The following is a 21,042-nucleotide window of genomic DNA, read 5'->3' on the forward strand; positions in this document are numbered from 1 at the left end:
AAGGCTGGTCGTAATGGTGAGGCTGCCGACAAATTGTCAAGGCACACAAGTCGCGCTAAGTCCGGGTACGCTAATCCGTTTAGGATCAACAGCGCCATGAAAGGTGAGCACGTGATGAGGGTACCTTAGCTTGTAGCGTCTGGGGGTCTGAAAATGCTAAGACTACCGGTACCTGAGACGCTGGCTTAAAACTTGGGTATCTATCGCAGACTATTCAATACTTTCAATAGCAATGCTGTACATTTATCCAAGTTGCATTACGTGACTGTCAGTTTTGCCATTCGAATTTGTGCTTGGACCCGATTACCGGCATCTGTTTCCCACCGCGTTAAAAAGAATGGCATTGAAATCGAGTAAAGTTGAAAATTGACCAAGCAAGCGAATCTCTGCAAAGATTACACGGATATATCTTTCAGGATGCCGTAATTCATACACCGCCACTGTTTCTCTATCAAAGTACAATCTAGGCAGTCTTCGCCCAAAAGTAGGTGTCCATCGATCAAGAGATAAATTTTCTCTCCAAATGTTATTGCTCGCGCAACGCCTATGACCCCAGCACAACCGTTCAGCCGCCAGGCCAGTAACCCGCAAGCAAATGCAAACTCCATCCCAGACGCAACATCGTAACTACAGAGCCGTTGTTTCCAAACGCCAATGCCGACCCTATTCATCATCACTGTGTAGACCACCACCACCACCACCATTTGTTGCAGATGCGTTCTTGTTGTAGCTGAGTTTGAGCTTTCCGTTAGAAGAGGCTGGATTCGGGGTTCCAGCATTTGTCGTGGGGGCAGAGCTATCGCCCTCGCCAAGTTCGGGGTGCGCACTCATCTCGTCGCGGATGATGCCTTCAAAGCTATTCTAGTAGATATAAGCAAATGCCAGCAATCCAGATAGAGACAACATGACTTACTTCGATTTTGACCGCCATTTTGAAAATTGGGCTTCCGTCCTCGTTGTATTGTCTTGCATTCCGACACATCAACCGAATGTCCGCCATCATGTCGCCAAGACTGGAGTACTCCTCTTTCTTGATCTTCTTTTCGATATTCTTCAAGGCAATTGGTTCCTTGATCAGCATGTAGTAATCGGGAAAGTCTTTCTTTCCCACCAGCACACGGAAGGGTTCGACGAGGGGGTAGGTCAGTGGAGCTGAATCTTCGTCGCTATCGTCAGATAAAGGATCATCTGTATGCGGGATCTCTAACAAGGCATCGTAGGCCCTACGGAGACTGCCTTGAAGAAGAGTTCGGTGCGCAATACTCATAGCTGGCACTGCACCCTTAGAGGTTCGACCATTGGCTGCGCGCTTTCGCTTTGGAGGAGGTTCGTCGTCAAGATCGTCAGCCTTACGCTTATCGTTTTTCACGACTTTGTTTCGGCCTCGTCCCTTCTTGGGGGTAGGCTCAGGCTCAGGTTCTTCGGTACTCTCGCGGCTGCCATTTGGCGAATTCTCAATGGAACCTGGAAGCTCTCCGGCTCTCTTGAGACGATTGTTCTCACGACGGTCCTTCCGAGCTTGCTTGCGAGCGGCAGCAGCTTCTGGAGAATCTTCGTCGTCATCCACTGCTTGGAGCCATTGCTCCTCAGTAAGTCCATCATCGTACTTGACCCGAGTTCGCTCACGAGCACCACGGCCCTTGACCTCCTCTGGCTCGTCCGAGATGGGATTACCGTCAGACATGTAGATTTCGGGAAGCTCGCTTTCGGCCATAAGACGTGGGATACGCTTACTTCCAGCCGCGGTGCCGTATGTAAGATCCTTGGCTCTCTCCATGTCAATCTTTTTGAAAATCTCGAGCTCGGCATCTGAGCGTGCCAAGATCATGTTGAGATCCTCATCGTCCATTTCCTCTTGCTCCAATGCCTCCGCAGCTTCCGCAGTCTCCAACATGACACGCAGCATAGCATCACGATCAGTCTCGGAAGATTTGTTATCGAACCGACCAGCCTGAATAACTTTGCCATCCATGTCAAGCTTGAATTTGGCGCGCTCCAAGATCTTCTCTTCGACTGAGTTAGAACTAATGAGTCGCAGAATACGAACTTCGTTCTTTTGGCCGATACGATGAGCACGATCTTGAGCTTGTAAATCCTGATGAGGATTCCAATCCGAGTCATAGATAATGACCGTGTCGGCGGTCTGCAAATTCAAACCAAGACCACCGGCACGCGTCGATAGCAAAAATATGAAGTATGGCGAGTCGGAAGCATTGAATTCACGGAGAAGGTCGGAACGATCATCGGATTTCGTGGTACCATCCAAACGCATAAACACAATACCACGGTACCGCAAAAAGTCTTCCATAATGTCCATGATAGCCGTCATTTGAAAGAACATGAGAACTCTGTGACCGGTCGCCTGGTACTTAGGTAGGATGCGGTCAAGAAGCTCAAATTTGCCAGCTGTTCTCCAAAGTAAATCGTTGCTTGTGTTGAGAGGGTTCATCTGGTTTTCAACCTCATCGAATACGAAGGGATGATTGCAAAGCTTTCGGAGTTGCATGATCATGTTGCTCAGGCCACGAGCACCTGTCTTGCCTCCCTTGCCATCGCTAACGACAAGCTTGTTGTGGGTAACCATTTGCTTGTAAAGACGAGCCTGAAGAGAAGAGAACTTGCATTTGATGACCTTTTCGGTTTTGTCGGGAAGGTCTTTCTCGACATCCTTCTTGAGACGACGAAGCAAGAATGGCCGCAGGACCTTGTGGAGACGACGGATCACGAGGATTTGTTCTTCTTCCGTCAACTCCATCTTGTCTTGACCACCCGTATTGGCAAATGGTGTGTTGAACCATTCGTCAAAAGACTTGACAGACTTGAAGATAGTCGGGAGAACAAAGTTGAGAAGAGCCCACAGCTCAGGCAAGTTGTTTTGCAGTGGTGTTCCGGTAAGAATGAGACGGTACCGAGTGTTGTAGTATTGTGTAAGGGTGGCGCTGAGTTTCGATGAGGCATTCTTCATACGATGACCTTCATCAATAATCATGTGGACCCACTTGATCTTGCTCAGTACTGGTCTGTCCTTGATAATGTACTCATAAGTTGTCAGCAGAACTTGGAACTGGCCATAGCGGAGCTGTGCCTGCTGTTGCTTTCGAGCGTTTGGTGGTCCCTTGTAGACAACTTTGCCGAGGGCTGGTGCCCACTTTTCGAATTCCAGATTCCAATTGGTCAAGGTACTAAGAGGAACGATGACAAGGAAGGGGCCGTTCTGCTTCTTCACTTCGACCAAGTAGGTGAGCAAACTAATGGTCTGGATAGTCTTTCCAAGTCCCATTTCATCTGCAAGAATACCATTCAGGTTATTGTTGTAGAGCGAGATCATCCACTGAAGACCCTTCAGTTGGTATTCTTTCAAGGTACCACCCACCAAAATGGAAGGCTGCTTGTGCACCTCCTCCTTGATGCGATGTGCGACGGCATAGTAGTCGATTTTACGGACATCCTGCTCCTCATCTTCCTCATCGTCGTCGGACTCTTCTTCGGCGAACTCGTCTGCATTATTACCATAGCGCTCGGCAGCCTTTCTCTGTTGCTCCTTGACAGACGATGCAAGTTGTGACAAGAACCCATCGGTTTGCCGAAGAAGGTGAGTGATACGAGTATCCTTTGCCTGGTCGAGCAACTTCAGGTACGCCTCCTCGTCGTTGGATTTCAAGGCTTGCAGACGTTGCTTGGCGGTTCGCTCGATTCTCTTCAGCTCTTCCTTCTCGATGTTCTGGTGTTGTTGTTGCATCATGGCACCGAATTTCGCGATCTTCTTTCTCTGATTGAAAGCAGCATTGTTGATTTCACGGGCATGGTTGACGACATGTGTAAGATAGTCCACGTGCTTTTTCTTCTCGCGGCTTTCCCGAGCGTCGCGTTGCTGCTTCTCGAGCTTTTCCGTAATGCGAGCTTCGCGTAAAGTCTGCTTCTTCATTCGGCGGTAGTTGGTACGATTGGCAGTCATGGCAAGGTTGTCGTATTGAATCATTTGACGACCAACCTTTTCCCGCATGATGCGCTGCTTCTGATAGAGACCCAGCATCTTCATCTCGATCAAAGCTTTGACCTTCACAGAGTCCTCGAGAGTCAGCTCATCGTTCCGGGTATCCAAATGGGCTATGTTGCCAGGAAGGCTTCTGAGTTCCTCCAATCTGGCTACCATGCGATTATGGATGATCACCTCTCTGTCTCGGCGAGCCTTTTCGATATCGACACCAGACGGCATTATACTGGGAATCAGGGGACGTGCGTCACGGTTCTTATGGCTAGAGTAATCGAGCCTGTCCTTGAGTAGGGATCGCGGGTTCTCAAATCCAGTGTATTCGTGTAACTTGGGTCCGACAAGTTGCTTCGAGCCTGAAGCCCCCTCTACCCCATTCGTCGAAGGCGCATCGTCCTTTCTCGGGGCCAGTCCTTCGAGGGAACTGTCATAGTGTACAATAGCCTTCTTTTGGGATGCGAAGAGCTGTTGTTGCACACTTTGCGGAATGCCCTGGTTCTTCGACAAGCACTTGAAAGCGAATATTTGCTGTTTGAGAAGACCAAGTTGTTCTGGCGAGAAGTAGCCCCCACCACCTCCAGGTGCTGTTCTTTGAACACCTCCTTTTTGTGCAGACGTGAGCGGGGCTGTCGTGGGGATGGCAGATGGACCCAAAGCCGTACTTGTCGGAGCTTGTGTGGAGGGTTGGGAGGTGGAAGATGCGGGAGCAGTTAGTGTACCGTTGGTTCCATTTGCTGCGGAGCTGGTGGTGTTTTGCATCTGCTGTTGCTGCTGCTGCTGTTGATGCTGTTGATGCTGCTGCTGTTGCTGCTGCTGCTGGTGGGCGAACTGCATGCGCCGTTGTTGGTACACCTGCGCCTGTTGCATAGTAGTGAGGATTTTGTGGACCTGTACGAATTCGGGGTCCTTCTCCGACACGCCTGCCTCCTTCATCTGCTTGTATTTCTTGAACCAGTTAGCTTACGCTGGCAAGCATTACTGGGTATCATAAGGTAGTATTATACCTGCAGGTAATTCTTCATAGCCTCTTGGTTCGGTGGCGCCATTGGGGCCCCAGGTTGCTGGACAGCTGGCGCATTCTGAATGGAAGCCATGCTTGCAGTATCGACGGCTGTTGACCGGCAATGGCTTTCGTAGGCGTGCTGGTCAGGTTCGGCGCATCAGGAGCCAGCGTTGCGCATCAGATTTGCTGCTGTGGCGGACGGGACTGGACTGGAAGTGAATGAGTGAGTGAGCGAGGGGTTTGTATGTAAGTACGGTCCAGGCGATGGCGTCGTGGGTCTGAGGAAAATGGGGCGCGCAAGAGCTCGAGTCGGCGCGCGATCGAATGGCGGAACGCGTACGGTGCTGTGTTCGATGACTTTTTGGCAGATGTAGATGCACCGAGCTTTGCGCAAAGTTCCTGTGTCGTTCGACTATGGATGGGCGGTAGACAAGCGTCACAGGTCGTAACTGGGAGTGGCGTAGAATCCGATTGAACGGGTGTGGATGCAAAACGCGTCGAGTTGGAGGCGTTGAGGGTTGAGGTCCTGGATAGCTGGATGCGAAGGACGGGGGGGAGGGTCGGCGGTCGCGGTGGTAGTAATCTCTGTGTCGAGTGTAGTAGTTGTGATGGACAAACAAGCTCGCGGGCTGAATCAGTAGCGGGTTTACCTGAGTACGGGTGTTTCTCAGCACGCCAGCATCTAGCTTGTCAATTAGTGGGGCGACACTCACACTCTCACAGGACGATCAGGTGACTCACAGATCACCTGACAGCTCTGTGAGTATCGTCAACTGGAGCGCAGCTGCACCTAATATGCAATAGCGGCAGGAGGTCAGTCTCCTTCGGCCCTTCACAATCATTGAACTGGGAAAGTTTCCTTGCCAATAATGCTTGGGTGGACATCAACAAGTCAGATGAATTGGATACTCGTGACATTTTGATTTAAATATGAGTGATGGGCCAGGTTCAAGAAGCTCAATGAAAAAGAAACATGGTACTACTGGGTATTTCAAGCTGTGTAGACAGACACTGGCACGTGCCAAATAATGGCCAGATAGAGAAAGCAGCTGCCCTGCCATGTCAACAATCGCAAAAGGGGTAACGAGAAAGGCATCTGATTATTAGCTAGTGCCGCCAAGTCTCGCTTTCAAGAACCTCAAATCATTGAGACCATCAACCATCATCATTAAACAACAAACAACACTCGTTCTCTTATGTCTGTGCAATCCTCATTCGAATGTTTTCTGTCATGTTTCTCTGGAGGAACCTGAGGTCTTGAGCTTCTCCAACCCAGTCGAGCCGACATCTCAACCTCCTCCAGACTAGACACTCGCCTTCTGACATCTCATCATGACCTTTACCACCACCCCCTCCCAAATCTCCATCCACCCCGAATCTACCTCCTCCTCCGCTACTCACCACCTAATCTTCATGATAACAGGTAATCCCGGCCTGATCAGCTACTACAAAACATTCCTGCACGCCCTGCACCCCCTCCTCGGCTCCCCAACCCAGGACCCCCAAACCCTCTACCACATCCACGGACAATCCCTCGCCGGCTTTGTCGACTCTCCCTCTGACCCGAGAACGATCCCAGAATCAGTAACCCACCCGTACAGCCTGGAAGACCAAATCACCTTCTCTCTCGCCTCCCTAACCGCCCTCCGCATCCCGTCCGGCCCGCAAAGAGGCCAGCCCTACACGAGCGTGATCCTGGTCGGGCATTCTGTCGGCTCTTACATCTTGCTTGAGATCATCACTCGCTTGGGTAGGTCCTCGCATGTTAGGATCGAGGCGGGGATTCTGCTGTTTCCTACCGTGACGCACATTGCGAAATCGCCGAGCGGGCTGAAAATTAGCACGTTGTTCCGGATCCCGGATTTTGCGAAGAGGGTCGGGACACTGGCGAAGGGACTGGTACTTCTGGTGCCGGGAGGAGTGTTGACGTGGCTGGTTGGACTTGTGACGAGGATGCCGAGTGATGCTGTGGAAGTCACGACGCAGTTCTTGAAGAGTAGAATGGGAGTTTGGCAAGCATTGTATGTCCATGTCCGTTCCCGTTCTGGGTGGGGAAATCGCTAATCATTTATAGACATATGGCGAAAGACGAAATGGACTTTATCGCGGAAGACAGATGGGACCAGGATATCTGGGGCATCGAGCACGAGGACCCCGATTCCAAGTCCGAAACACCACCGAAGTTGATCTTCTACTTTGGCCAAAACGTACGCCCGTCAACCTAACGACCTTTATTCGCTTCAGGCTAACCGCGTTTAGGATCACTGGGTAGCAGACCACACCCGCGATGCACTCATAGCTGCAAGAGGGGGTGGGGAAGGGGCGAGGAAGAGTTCCAAGCCAATCATGATGATCGACAAGGGCGGTATCCCCCACGGATTCTGTATTCGCACGTCTCCCTTCCTGCCCACAGTCCTGATCCAATACTAACCTGAAAATAGGCCACAGCGAGACGGTCGCTGAGAAAGTTGGTGTGTGGATAAATGAACTAATGGCAGACTCAAAGTACTGAGAACGACATATCAAGTAAGTTGACGTAAATGGCAAGCAGCTTACGTAACATCAAAGCGAGCTTGGGAGTGCACATACCAAGGTATACACGCGCAATTAAGAGTTCATAGAATTTGAAGAGGCGTGTTTGTTTGAATGATTTGAAGTTCGAAATAATAGTATATTTCTAATCTTTCAATTGTCAGTACCGGTACTTCAATCACGTTGTCTGCCATTCTAGGATTCTGCCTCCCGTCACCACGCGCACTTTTTAACTGACTAATCAATTCCATTCGCTAAAAAAGGTTATTTGCATTTTTTCATGAGGCCACATTCCCCCTTATAGGGGAAGGAGCTCTCCGGTAATACAAAGCTTCGCAAGCTCGCTTTGATTATATATATCGTGCAGCATTGATCATGGGTCCATATAAACGCCCGCAATGAAAACAATACTCGTACCCTAATATCTTTCCTCCGACCATGTCACACTTTAGTCCGCGCCTCTGATTCCGGCGTCCAGCACATCGTCACAGCTAGCTACAAGGGAGAGAACAATGTGCAATGGTCGTTTCATAGTCCGATTCTCCGAGTCAAACTCACCTTGCTTGGCATTTGAACGACAACTGCCCTCCATTCTATCCGTGCCATGCAAAAATCTTGCGTATTTTAATCAATATGGCTTATATTTTACTCGCTGCGTCTTGCGTTACGCGTCCTGTCCAGCACATCCTACCTCTTCCTCCATCACCCCCCAGCAGGATCTCTCAACTCCTCCCCACGACGCACTCGGTATCAACCCATCGTACTGTACCATGCCGTTTTCATGGCCACCGGCCGCCCGCCTCAGCAATCCAATCTTGTCGGAAGGAAACGCAGCGTAACAACAGGCCTAGCTCATGGCATGGCTGGTCACCTGCCACCTAGACTCTCTATCCCCTTCCAAGTAATCCATTTCTGCAGCAAAGTTTCGCAACCTAGCCGAATGCCCGAAAAAAATATGTTCGAATTAGGCCTGGAAGGGAGAGCCTTGATCTCCAATTTTCGCAGACCCATAATGTCGTAAGGTGTGCCACCCGGCGCCGACGAGCCCATATATAGCCAGAACCTTCCCTTTCCATAGACTTCTCTGGTTGGTCAAGGACCTATCGAGCTGTCTTCCTCGATGCTTGCGTGTGGGGGTGTGTTTGGATGTGAGCCCAGATGCTGCTTCAGCCACGCTAATCCCCAATACCAGAAAATATATATAAGGGATCTTGAAGGGTCTATCGGTGGCTGGCCGAGATCTGGAAGGGCCCACGTCCTAGGGCAGTTAGCAGCAGTAGTAAACAAATATGCCTAGAAAATTTCAGCGCAATCAGAAGTTGAGAAGCAAGATGAGAGAACGATACTCGCGAGTTGCGCCCCCTCAACTTTTCTGCGGCTTTGAATGGTATAACAGCCAGTGGCTGTGATAACCGAGGAAGAATATCCAACCAAGGTAGTCAGCGTAGCTCGTCGGTAGCTGGTTGTTCTATTCGATATTGGATATCGGCTCGCTATGGAATATTCTAATCTTCATCCTTGCGACTGTCGTCAGTTGACGTGATAGAATACTCTGTTCAGCCTTCCAGTCGACATGAAATCACCCAACTGAAAATATCCCATGTATATAGGCAGCAGGATCCACTGCATCTGGAAGTGTAGCAATCTGAAAGCCTCGCTGGCTGGGAACCTATTCGACGGCGATGTGTAAGAGTAGAGTCAGATATCCCTCCGTGTCCGTAAACGGAGGAGAGGGCCTTCAAACCTCTGGAAGGGCGATATGAGAGAAGAAGTCAAGTTCAGTATCGAAGTTTCGTTCCGGCCCGAGGAGCAGATATCTGTATGCCATGCCATGAATCGACAATTCCGGACTTCGCATACGACAGGAATCCTGCGAGAAAAAACCAGTGAAAATTGAGCAAACCAATGGCAGAATATCAACCAGGGAAAGGCTCAGCTCGGTACAGGAGATTCGGAAGGCTCAGGATATCCACGGACTGGACTAAGGTGAAAGCGCGTTGATGTTCCTTCCTGCTTAGCTCGGTATGCCGGGAAATCTCCGGCTATTCACCACGGACCACGAGGCGAAAACGTGAGCTACGACTACATAGGCATCAATTTCAGAGAGGAATCCACCTAGAGCATGTAGCTTAGTTGGGGGTTGCTATGGATTGTTGGTCTAATGGGAAGAGGTTTCGGTTACCTACCTCAGGATGCCTTCAGGAAGTGCGCTCCAGGACGTCGACTTCAGATGGCCACAGATGCCTAGGTGTGTTCTTGACTCTGCATGTTCGCTTTTGTTACTTTGTTCATGTTCGCGATTTTTTGGGATCGGTTTTTTGATACAGGCTGGGGCGGGTTGGCGGTTGGAACACCATTTCTGCATCTTTTCGCGTTCATTCTGTTTTGGTGGTTTTTTCAGCGCGCTCGCTCAGCGCGTACCATCTAACCCTTTTTTAGAGCAACCTCGACGATCCCGAGGCAGGATGGTTTATTCCGTGTGTTGAATTTGAACATTTGGCAGTGGAATATATTTCAATTTCTAATCACGTCGACACTACACACTCTTTGATTTGAATGGGAGGCATTCTCCATTGCTACCAAGGTCGCGATGAAGCAGTTACCATGCATGACAAGTGAATTCTCCCCGTCACGGCAATTCCAAAGGGAAAACTTCAAATAATAGCTAGGCTCAGATATCCTTCTTGCCCCAGCGAGACTAGACGGCCAGGCGAGCCAGAGTCGCGTGTTTCAGCTGGAATGGATGTCCTCGTACAGAGCAGGCAAGTAGTCTAATTGCAGTCGGAGCTGAATGGATGGATTTTCCTCGAACCGTTCAAGACAGGTAAGTTCAAGTAAAACCAAGAATCATGAGCTGGTTATTCCAGCAGCAGCGTTCCCATGGTCCCTCAATTTTGCGTAAAGCGCCCGTCAGCACCCCCTCGAGCTGCAGCTCCTGACACCCGCTACGCTTTTAAGCTAGCGACGGCATACTCTGCCTTGCGTTATTGGTGCTTAGAGATGCAATGATCGGTCTGTAGAGCAAACGTCTTTTGCATTCTTGCAGATACTTCGTCCATAAAAGCCCTTCGACAAGGAGAAGAAGCCATAATTTAAAGGCTCTGGAAAGACAAAAACGAAACTAAATCACAAAGAATATCAAGACACAGTACGGATTCCATTGCTACCGATCTATCTAATCAAGAGCCTTGCGCCAACTAAACTTCCGGGCTACCTATCATTCGCGTCTGGTAAATCCACCCATAATGGGTGCGTAACCTTCGAAGTAATGTGAGGCCGCTGGTCCAGCTCTACCGCTGGTTGAGTTCTCGAAAGGAGGTCTCTGTGGGGGAGTGAACCGAGCTCGTTGAGGTAGAGTGGGTGTGATGTGCGAAACACGAGGACTTTGTTGAACTGCTAGGACCGGGGCTGGAATCTCGACGGGCATCATCTGCAAGCGCTGAAGCTGGTCGCTTCTGATTTGCTCTAAGACCTCCTTGTTCTCCTCAGCAGTAAGGCGATCCTAGACCACAAGTCAGCATTAAATTCATTTTGAAGAGGGGCATAAATATGGCTTACATCGTCGTCAATCTCAAACGAATCAGTCTGCACGATTTTTCGGATAATACCAGGGTTCAGGTCCAGAACCTTGTCAAGAACTGGGTCTAGTCCTCTGACATGAGAAATGTCCTTCTGAGGGACTTCCTTCGGCTCGTGCAGAAATTCGCCGAGGGATTTTCTCGCGGCCACCAAAGGACTCTTCTTGTCGACGACCCTTGAAGCGAGTTGAGCCTTGAATATGGTTTTATTATGGATGTTATCCTCGAAAGTGCCTCCACACACAAACCGATAAACAAAGGTAGGCTTAAGCTGCCCAATGCGGTATGCGCGTCCAACCGCTTGCTCTTCTTGAATGGGATTGAACTTGAAATCGAAGATGACGACGCGATTTGCACTCTGTAGGTTCAACCCAAGTCCGCCAGCAGTGGTAGAGATAAGATAGACTTCGTCTACCCCCTTGTTGAATTCCTTAGTTTGGGCTTGACGCTTGAGGATGTTGGTCTTGCCATCCAGCCGCTTGTAGGGTCTGCCTTGAGTTCTGCAAAGTTGCTCCAGGAAATTCAAGGTAGGAATAGACGAAGAGAATATGAGAGTCTTGTCTCCAACAGCTTTAGCGCAGTCCAGGATTTGGCAAAGTATCGAGGCTTTGTAAGATAACTCAACTGAGTGTAAATCTTCGCTATTGAAAAGCTCCATGACCTCGTTGACAAAGCTTTGTGATAATCCGGTGTCGGCAAGAGGCACGTTCACCACATCGGCCACTGTGGTATCGTCTTGGTCGTTAGGAGCACGAGCCGAAGAAAGTTCTCCACGGTCCTTGTCACTTTCAGGGGCTCCCTTCCGCTCTTGAATCTTGGTGCTGAAGCAGTAGGGGTGATTACACAGCAGCGACAGGGTTGCGATCCTGTAGAACACAGGGGCGTTAGCAATCACTCATTCAGATAGATTTCGATCGAAGGGTAAGACGATGTTCATGGGATTCATGAGACAACGTAGATAAGAAGATGACTCACCAAGACCATAAGGTTGTAGTTTTCACCTCGCCATCCTTGGTTAGTTGGTTGCGGCTCGCATTCAGTGTCTCGATGTACATCGAGTAGACCTTGCGCTGAATATCCGTCAACGGCAGTGTCAAGACAAATTCGACCTTTGGAGGTAGCTCATTTTTCAGCACTTGCATACCGGCACGGTCAACCTTGAGACGGAGTTCCTCATTCAGTTGTTTTAGCTTCTTGAGGCACGTGCGTCTCTCAGGTTGCGTACTCTCGACGAATAGACCGGCTTCGATAGGATTCTTATATTTGCGGTCGAATTCCTTCAGGGAACCAAGGTAGTTGTGAACGATCCAGTTGATCATTGCGTAGTACTCCCCAACATTATTGGCAAGTGGAGAGCCAGTTAGAGCAATCCTCGAGAGAGTGCGAAATTGAGTTGCGACTTTCGTGAGCTTCGAGGAAGTGTTCTTCATCTTATGCGCCTCGTCAGCGATGACGATATTTGGACCGTTCAGAAGCTGGTCTTGAACGCGCATGTGTTCTTCTTGGGTAAGACGAGCGCCTTGCTTCTTACCGGCCGAATTTGTGAGCATATTGCGAAATCCATCGTAAGAGCATAACAAAACTCCCCCAGCTTCATGCCACTCTGAAATTGCATCTAAGCGCTCAGATATATCAAAACTGTTTAACTTCCATAGATTTCCCAATATGTCTGGAGGAGTCCAGCCTAAAAGTTCATCCATCCAATTATCAATTAAGCCTGCTGGGCAGAGAATGAGAGCTTTTGTTTGCTTCAGGCTATCAGGGATTTGAGAAGAGATTGATTCATCTGGGGATGCAGCCGCCTCTGCGATAGCGACGAGCAGGCATATAGTTTGCATAGTCTTTCCTAGACCCATAGTATGAGCTAGCAGGCAGCCTTGCATGTTTTCTTCGCCGTCGGTTGTGACAATCTGGTTCCACATGAAGCGAACGCCGTTCATTTGATGGGGTTTGATGCATCTGCGGAAGTCTTCATGGACAAAAATTGGCTTTTGACCTTCGGCTGCAGCATCGTTTATCTGGTAAAATTCCACGCCTCTATCGAGAGAGCTACCATACTGTGCAAGCTTGGCCTTGAGTGTTTGACGACGACGTTCTTGCTCAGCTAAGCGTTCGCGATTTCTTTCACGAAGAGATCGGGCTCCAGCATCTTCCAAGATAGTCTTCTTACGCTTTAAAGGTAGGGAGTCTTCAGCCTGTACATCATCATCTGTAGTAGTATTGATCGTAATCTCTCTCGATCGACGCGGACGCCTGGTTTGACGCTTAATTGGTCCCTCGTCACTGTCATCGTCGCTATCGTCATCACTAACTATGAGACCCACGGTGCTGCTGCGGCTGATTTCTGGCGATGGTGAAGCCGGCTGCAGAGCACGGAAAGAGTCATTGAAGTAGCGGTATACTTGGCATCCAATCTGGAAGAATCGCGGGTAATGCTTTTCTTTGTTGTGCAAAGCACCATGTAGGGATGCATCCGGCAGTGGCTCATCATTCCAAGGAAAGAATTTGCACGCAATAAACATTAAAAAGATTTGAACAAGAATTGTGAGCCGATCGAAGCCTTCACGGTTGGGATCGCCCTGGACACTCCCTTCGCTTTTGAGATGCTCCTGAATGGTGGACTTCATCATAGCCCAGAGTTTGACATCGGAAAAGTGGGCGAAGAACTCAAGCTGCCGGTCTCTGTCATGTTGCTTCATTTTGTGGAAGATCCGAACCAACAGTCTCTCCCGGTCACCCAAGGCCTCATAGAAACCGTATGAGAATTGTGATATAACGGCAGGATCGACATCCGGAGGTAATTCTCCATAAATTGCTGACTTAACGGGGCCAGGGCTAGGACTGCGGAGAGGTTTCATCTTGATCTTGGGAATGGATCTCACTGGTGACATTGATGCTGGCTTCTCTGGGGTACAGAGATCGATAAGAACTCCAGAGGAAGAATCAGATTGTTTTGGTGGAGAGTCTGCCGTCAAATCAATGAACGCATTAGGCTTTGCATCAGATTTAGTCGACTTGCGTGGAGTGCTGAATTTGCTGGCAGTCGTGAAAAGCTCGTCAAGATTAGGATCCAGCTCTTTATCGGATGGCTGGTCTTGTTCTGAATGGCTGCTCTCAACTTGTGAAGTAGCAGACACTGGTTTTGGTTGGTCATTGGCCAACGCATCTTGCTCGGACTGATCCTCAAGCAGCGATTTGACAGATCTTGGTGTGCCTGAACCAATGAAACCAGCTTCGTCGTCGTCATCGTCGGAAGCTACCGAGGAGTGTTCAGGAACGTCGACTTCATCTTCGTCATCCGAAACAACAAAATCACCTAGGCCATCGCTGTCGTCGTCGAGAGAATTTTTCTTTTGGTTATTATCAACAGCACCAGATTCCATGACCGTGGCGGAAGCAGATTTGGCTTGCTTCATAGGTTTGTCTGGGACGTCATCTTGCTTAAGCACAGCGATTTTCCATCGGAGATATTCGCGCTCAAAGACCGTAGGCTCCATGACATATGCTTTACCTACGACCTCACTGTATCTTGACCAAGGGAGAGTATGAAACTCCTCGCGCAGCTTGGATAGACGGCTCTGCAGATACCCAATACGCTCTTCAAAAGCCTCAACATCTTCCCACTCTGTACCGTGGTTGTGAGATTTGCGCCAGATGCGATATGCAGTCTTTTCTATCTTCGGCTGCTGCTTATCTTGCCAATTCGTAATCAGGTTGGTAATTGCCTCGTCAATAGCGGCGTTGACTTCTTCTGCAGTGATCACAGATCTCTTCTTCGATCTTTGGTGCACAATCGGAAGGACATGGCCTTGTTCCTGCTCCCATTCGCGCCAAAAGACCTAAATTTATTAGCGAACAATTTCCATCGACATGCAGAAAGGAGTGTGTATGCCGTACTGGATCCTCTTCAAAGTCGTCCTCGGAGCCTGATTCGCCAAACAAGGGCAGTTCTGTGTCGTCGGCGGCTCCTCCCCATTTCTTCGCAAGGAAATCAGGATCCGCTCCCTGGGGCTCTGGGCGCATGCTCATGACTTGGAACGGATCTAGAGACTTGAACTCATCTACTGACTTATCACCTAGTAGTTGGGGCCAATCAACAACCTTCTCTCGTCTGGCACGGCATTTCCCTTTTGAATTGTGATAGTACAGAGTGAAAGATGGAGTTTGGAAGAAGCCCATAAGTCCAGACTTAGCATCATCACCTTCGTAGTAGGTGCGAACAGCCGTGAATACCTGCCCATTGCGCCTAATATCTACAGCCAACAGACTATCCGTGAATTTTGCCGGTCTGATGATTTTCGAGACTCGAGTCAAGTTTTGAGTCACAGGCTGATTCCCCTTGTTGATCTTTGAGATGAGGGTGACGGTGGCTCGGGATTCGCGGGTCACGGCAGCCTTGCTAAGAAGGAAATTTCGCATAAGCTTGTTGACATATCTGACAAGACCCGGGGGTTTGGCACTTCCCATGTGCAATGATATTTCATAGTCATCTTTGGTCATGTCCTCTACGTTAAGCTCTTGGCCAAACTTGATACCTTCGTAGAAGACATCGTCAACAGGCAGCTTGCCCTTACCAAGATACGCAACTACTCGTTGCAGAGAATCCCGAGATCGATTTGACTTGGTAGTATAAGCGTTGACAGATATACCTTCGACGTGTGATTGACTGTCGGTAGGCTGAGAGGAATTTTCGAGATGAAGCTGCATAGCGGCATCAGCATCGGAATCATGAGCCAAGTTGTCTTCAGCGACTTGGTTAACACGATCACGTTGAAAGCAGCTATAGTAGGCTGCTACTTCCTTGTTCCGATACTCGTCGATGTCGGTATCGATGATAATCGGCGCCAATCTCCTTTGTGCGTCGTCGACCTGTTGATTTCCGATCTGATGATAAGCAGGAAGAATGCCTTCCAAGGCGGTCTCTTCACCCCCGATCTGGTCATAGATAGAAAGAAAGCCTTCCAATGGCGTCGGCCCAAGTAGATGAGCGACGAAGTCAGCGGCACTTGGATCATGGCGATTTCTAACAACGTTCTCCGGGAGGGGCTCGGTGGTCAATTCTGCCAGATTGAGTCTCCTTTTGGGTTTGACAGGAGAGTCTGGAAGGTTGGAACCTGCGACTTGGTTCTGTTCGGCCTTTGGGGTGGATTGGTCGACACCAGGATTGATAGCAGGATCGTTGATGATTGGCCCTTGCGAAGTATAAATGGAAAACTTGGAGCCCTGGTCATCATCTTCAAATTGCGGAGCTTGCTCGGCACTTGGGTCAGCGACATCAAGCTTGCGTCTCTTCGCTGTGGATTCCTCGAAGTCGGGCTGCTCCTTATTGACAAAAAGGTCGTCTGAGGGAGTACGTATTGGGGTACCAAACGCCTTTGCACCAACGGCAGCTTCTGCGAGAAGCTGTCGATGTGCAAGATCGACCACTGACGCAGCCGCATCGGTAGAACTGCCTTGGAAGCCACCGAGGCTGTTGGACGGAGGGAAACTTCTGGCGGGCTGAACATGCGGATTCATCGCAAGCCATTTTTTGCTTTTGAGTTTGAAATAGGAAATCGCGGCAAGCACGAATGTACGCTGGTTGAGGCCCTGCACTGCAAGGTCTTTCCTCACTGCTGCCTTGTCGATGGACATTAAAAACACTGCTCCTGTGACATTCTGCTCTTTTAAGGTATTTTGTAGCGCGACCGGATCAGGTTTCAAGAAGCCATCGGGATTAGGCCATGTGTAAAGCTCCTGGAAGAGTCTGTCGACGCCCCAGTCCCACGGATCGTCTGCATTATTTGACGTCATGATGAGGGCTGAACATGAGGAAGTAGAGATTTTAGGAAGATCGATTTGGTCGAGCCAGAGAATGATGGGTTCGTCACGACTTGGAAAGAGAAAGTTAGTCATGAGGTTGAGAAGAAGCGTGCTGCAATTGCGCCGCGATAATAGTTTATCTCTGGGGAGGGAGGTGAAGGGGGGAAGGGGGGCGGGGGAGGGGCCGAAGGTGAATTCCGTAGAGGAGGTAACTTTGGATGAAGGGCAAGGGAATGCGCGCGTATGTTGGAAGTGAGTGTTTGGGTAGGTTGAAGAAGCAAGGTAGGTATGGAAGTTTCAAGGAGTCGAGGTTGGAGAAAGCGATGTTGAGTAAATTTGAAAGAGAACAAGACCGCGCAAATTTACCAACTGGAGGAGGATTCGAAACAAGTCTGGTTTGGTCTGGTATAGCCTGAGAATCTCTCGTCTGTTGTAGAAAAAGGAGAGTATGAAATCAATGTATGACGAGGGATAGCGCGCCAGACGTGCGTTGCGTTCGCTCCGTTCGTTCTTCGGGGTATCGCAGATCGTGGGTATCGTGAAGTTGAAGAGAAGAAACAGAACGCCGTGCCAGGACCGAAAGATGAAGAGAAAACGGAAGGTGTATGGTTGTGGAGGTGGAAGAGCGATCGAGAGGGAGAGGTTGTTGTGCTCAAGTTGATATGTATTGAATTTGGGTCGAGTCGTTCGCGGTTCTCGCGTTCTGCACGGCGATAAGGATTTCTTATCTTAGCGCGGGGGACCGCAAATGTGATGCCGACGACAGGACAAGCATGGACCCACAAATTAGCCGCATCTTTCAAAATATCCAGCTACTCCGCAGTCGAGTAAATATTTATATTATGATTATATTGAAGGTACGGTATTGAAGTCGAACAACTCTCGACCCACAGATCTGCACCCCCCAATGTCAGAAACTTTGAACATGGCACCCAGCAGAGCCGTTGAAGAGCCCTATCCTCCTCTGTCTTTGACCTCAGCCGAATCCGAGCAACTGATCGCAAGCATCAAGGACTGGTCAATCGCTCATGGGTTGGCAGTGAGGCCACCGCCGGCTGTGGTCTCGGCTGAAGCAGATCCTCTCGGAATCCTAGCAACGACCGCTCCTGTCACCCTGTTCCCGAGTCCCTTCCCTCGAGTATGCTTTGAGCAAGCTAAGTCTATCCAAAAAGCATACAATCAGTTGTATGCCTCGATAGCACAGGATGAAGATTTTTTGCAAGCCATTGTACAGGAGTGAGTCTAGACAAAAAGTTCACTATTTGTTTAATACCAAGAAAATGACGCAAACCGCTGACAAGTCTAGAATAATCGAAGTCGATGAGTTTATTGCAGAGTTGTGGCAGGTCCATCTGAAAGTCAAAAAAGAAGGCTATGTCCAGGTACAATCCAGACAGAAACTATTCATACCTCGTCTCGCTCTGACAGGATACAGAATCTTTCCCTTGGACTTTTCCGTTCTGATTATATGGTCCATCAAAGCACCACCGATCATGCGCCTACCATCAAGCAGGTCGAGTTCAACACCATTGCCTCGTCGTTTGGCGGGCTTTCCTCCCAGACCTCGGAGTTACACAAGTACGCACCATTGAATACCAGCTCTGCCCGGCCGTCCCAAGAACCTCATGAATCGAGCTAACAAGCCTACAGATATCTCTCACTCAGTGAATATCCCTTGTTGGAGAAAAATCTCCAGACCAAAGATATGAGCCTCCCTGAAAATAAGAGCACCAGGTTTCTGGCATCAGGATTGCGTGCTGCTTTCGACTTTTACACAAAGTCCGAAACCAGCCACCCATGCTGCATACTCTTCGTCGTACAGAACCCCGAACGGAACATTTTTGACCAACGACATCTCGAGTACGAATTACAACAACATGGAACTCCTGTCTTCCGCCTTCCGTTTGAGGAAACACTTACTCGGACCTCCATTGAAGATACGCCCAGACGCCAGCTTCTGTACTACCCACCCAGTAACCCCTCAAAAGTCTTCGAAGTCGCCGTTGTATATTTTCGCGCAGGCTACGGACCAGGAGACTACCCAGACGAGTCAGCGTGGAAAGCCCGTCTCCAAATGGAGCGCTCCAACGCCATTAAATGCCCAACAATTCTCACTCAACTCGCCGGGGCCAAAAAGGTGCAACAAGTCCTCGCTACACCAACCTCACCATCTATGCCTTCAATAATCACACGCTTCATCGAATCCGGAACCTCCTCCATTCAAGGCCTCGAAGATACCTTCACAAATATTTATCCTCTAGATGACACACCCGCCGGTCTCGCCGCCCGCAAACTTGCCACCGACCCCGCCAAATGTCAAGGCTACGTTCTGAAGCCCCAGCGCGAAGGGGGTGGAAACAATATATACCGCTCCGCCATCCCGCCTTTCCTCGCCGCCCTGCCCGAGTCCCACTGGAAATCCTTCATTCTAATGGAAATCATCATCCCGCCGCCGGTGCACAACCTCATTCTCCGAAATGGCGTCCTAGAGCAAGGTGGCGTAATCTGCGAGCTGGGCGTCTACGGAACCTGTCTCTGGGATCAGGTGTCCAAGGAGGTGCTGCATAACGAAGAGGCGGGCTACTTACTGAGGACCAAGGGCGACAAGAGCGAGGAGGGGGGTGTCGCGGCGGGCTTTGGGAGTATGGATAGCTGTCGACTGGTATGATGGAGAGCGTCAGCGGGGCTTTTCTCGCACCAGGAACGAATATGGAAACCGGGGCCCATTTAAGTATTTTCTGCTGCATGATTTTAAACGCGACTTCAAGTCTGACCAGGCGAGTTGGGGCGCAGAACGATTGAAGACAGGCCTCAAGCCCTTCATATAAAATCAAGCAAAACCTCCCAATAGCCGAGGGCACGAGTGCGATGTCGGGTGGCATCGACGGGCAGGCTTTCTTCTTCGGTAGTCATGGCGCTGCTCGGCACGCCACTGCATAGCCGCAATACTCTCTTCTTTTTCAATACTTTTGCCTCACTATTCCAATCATCCTGCATATCAGCTTGCTGCTCATCGTTACCTTGCTTTCCACGTACTGCATTGTATCTTATGCCATCTCATCATATACTCACCTTCATCTACATATTTATCCTTCGCTTCGCATGTCGTTCTTCAGATCCGCCATATTAAAACTCCAACTCTCAGGCTCATCTGGCCATCTATCTCGAAACTGGTTGGATACAAATAAAACCCAAGACGCCATGAGCATCTCAATATTCTTTTCTCACACACGAAATGCAAGAAACGCGAGAATTATTCAATAACACGAGAAACATGCACAATTTTTTCATTCAACCCTCTTTTTTTTTCTTTTCGCCCCGTATCCCAGAGGATAGACGAAGCGCTCGTCTTAGCCTCGCCCATCTCTGTCCACATTTGCCTTCTTTGGAGTCTTTCAGAATTTTATTTCCAAATTTTATCCTAAATGCTTCCGAAAATTTCCTCATATTTTTTTGGGATCATCCTTAATATTTCTGTGGCAAGTCGTCACAAGGCTAGAACACACTTTGCCTCTCACCCTCCTCACCTTTCGTCCTGGGGTTTGAGTTCACGTGATAGATCGTGATGGTCTGTCTGGCCTCTCAGAGTTAAGTAGGTGATTGCAATATGAAAGAGCGGAGAAAATAAACTGGTTATCCCTTATTCATGTATTCAATGGGATTTTGGGAGTGCGGGGAGGGGAGGGGCGGTTTTGTTTTTTTTGCATGTCGTCGAAGATTTTAGAGCGCTTTCTCCGTGCCTCCTTTTTCCAAAGCTGATCCTGAACGGACGATTCTTCAGGTTTTGTTGCGTATCGCAGAAGTCTGGAACACTCTGTCATTCGTATCCTTATTTGTATATTTTAAGGATTTGTTGTACATCGTCGACTTTGCGGCCGAGTTTCCACGAAGAGGAGAGGAGCCCTTAAGATCTACAGCCAGCCTGATTTCATGTCTGGGGGGTATAAATTAGCTATATATGAAGAGATCATTATATATCGAATAAACACAAGGCAATACTTTAAATCTAACCGGAAATGCCGAAACTTTCATCGCAAAGCTTCGGTATACGGAGAGTAATGCCAGGTCATTATTCTTCGCCAATGGAGGTATCGAGGTGTGCTTGGGTTTATCTCTAACTGTCTGAGGCTTCAGAC

At 49.3% G+C, this 21,042-nt stretch overlaps 4 protein-coding genes across 4 annotated transcripts; 2 read left to right on the forward strand and 2 right to left on the reverse strand.

The window, feature by feature from the left end:
- Positions 1-663: 663 nt before the first annotated feature.
- Positions 664-5,085, reverse strand: L3040_007230 (uncharacterized protein; the record flags this gene model as incomplete). The annotated part of the gene is made up of 3 exons (XM_007290181.1): positions 664-861; positions 914-4,936; positions 4,996-5,085. The coding sequence occupies 3 exons, from the start codon at positions 5,083-5,085 to the stop codon at positions 664-666; spliced, it is 4,311 nt and encodes a 1,436-aa protein (XP_007290243.1).
- Positions 5,086-6,326: 1,241 nt separating this feature from the next.
- Positions 6,327-7,763, forward strand: L3040_007231 (uncharacterized protein; the record flags this gene model as incomplete). Its single annotated transcript, XM_066156200.1, has 6 exons — positions 6,327-7,015; positions 7,069-7,201; positions 7,254-7,383; positions 7,436-7,465; positions 7,508-7,520; positions 7,691-7,763. 6 exons carry the CDS (start codon positions 6,327-6,329, stop codon positions 7,761-7,763), a joined length of 1,068 nt encoding a protein of 355 aa, XP_066011006.1.
- Positions 7,764-10,743: 2,980 nt separating this feature from the next.
- Positions 10,744-16,897, reverse strand: L3040_007232 (uncharacterized protein; the record flags this gene model as incomplete). Its single annotated transcript, XM_007290183.1, has 4 exons — positions 10,744-11,028; positions 11,085-11,970; positions 12,080-14,943; positions 15,002-16,897. The coding sequence occupies 4 exons, from the start codon at positions 16,895-16,897 to the stop codon at positions 10,744-10,746; spliced, it is 5,931 nt and encodes a 1,976-aa protein (XP_007290245.1).
- Positions 16,898-17,813: 916 nt separating this feature from the next.
- On the forward strand, positions 17,814-19,574 carry L3040_007233 (uncharacterized protein; the record flags this gene model as incomplete). The annotated part of the gene is made up of 4 exons (XM_007290184.2): positions 17,814-18,142; positions 18,213-18,288; positions 18,342-18,484; positions 18,557-19,574. 4 exons carry the CDS (start codon positions 17,814-17,816, stop codon positions 19,572-19,574), a joined length of 1,566 nt encoding a protein of 521 aa, XP_007290246.2.
- Between the last annotated feature and the right edge of the window lie 1,468 nt (positions 19,575-21,042).

Source organism: Drepanopeziza brunnea (genome assembly GCF_022702325.1).
Source record: "Drepanopeziza brunnea f. sp. 'multigermtubi' strain 214-2 chromosome Unknown ctg12, whole genome shotgun sequence".
NCBI classification, from domain to species: Eukaryota; Fungi; Ascomycota; class Leotiomycetes; order Helotiales; family Drepanopezizaceae; genus Drepanopeziza; species Drepanopeziza brunnea.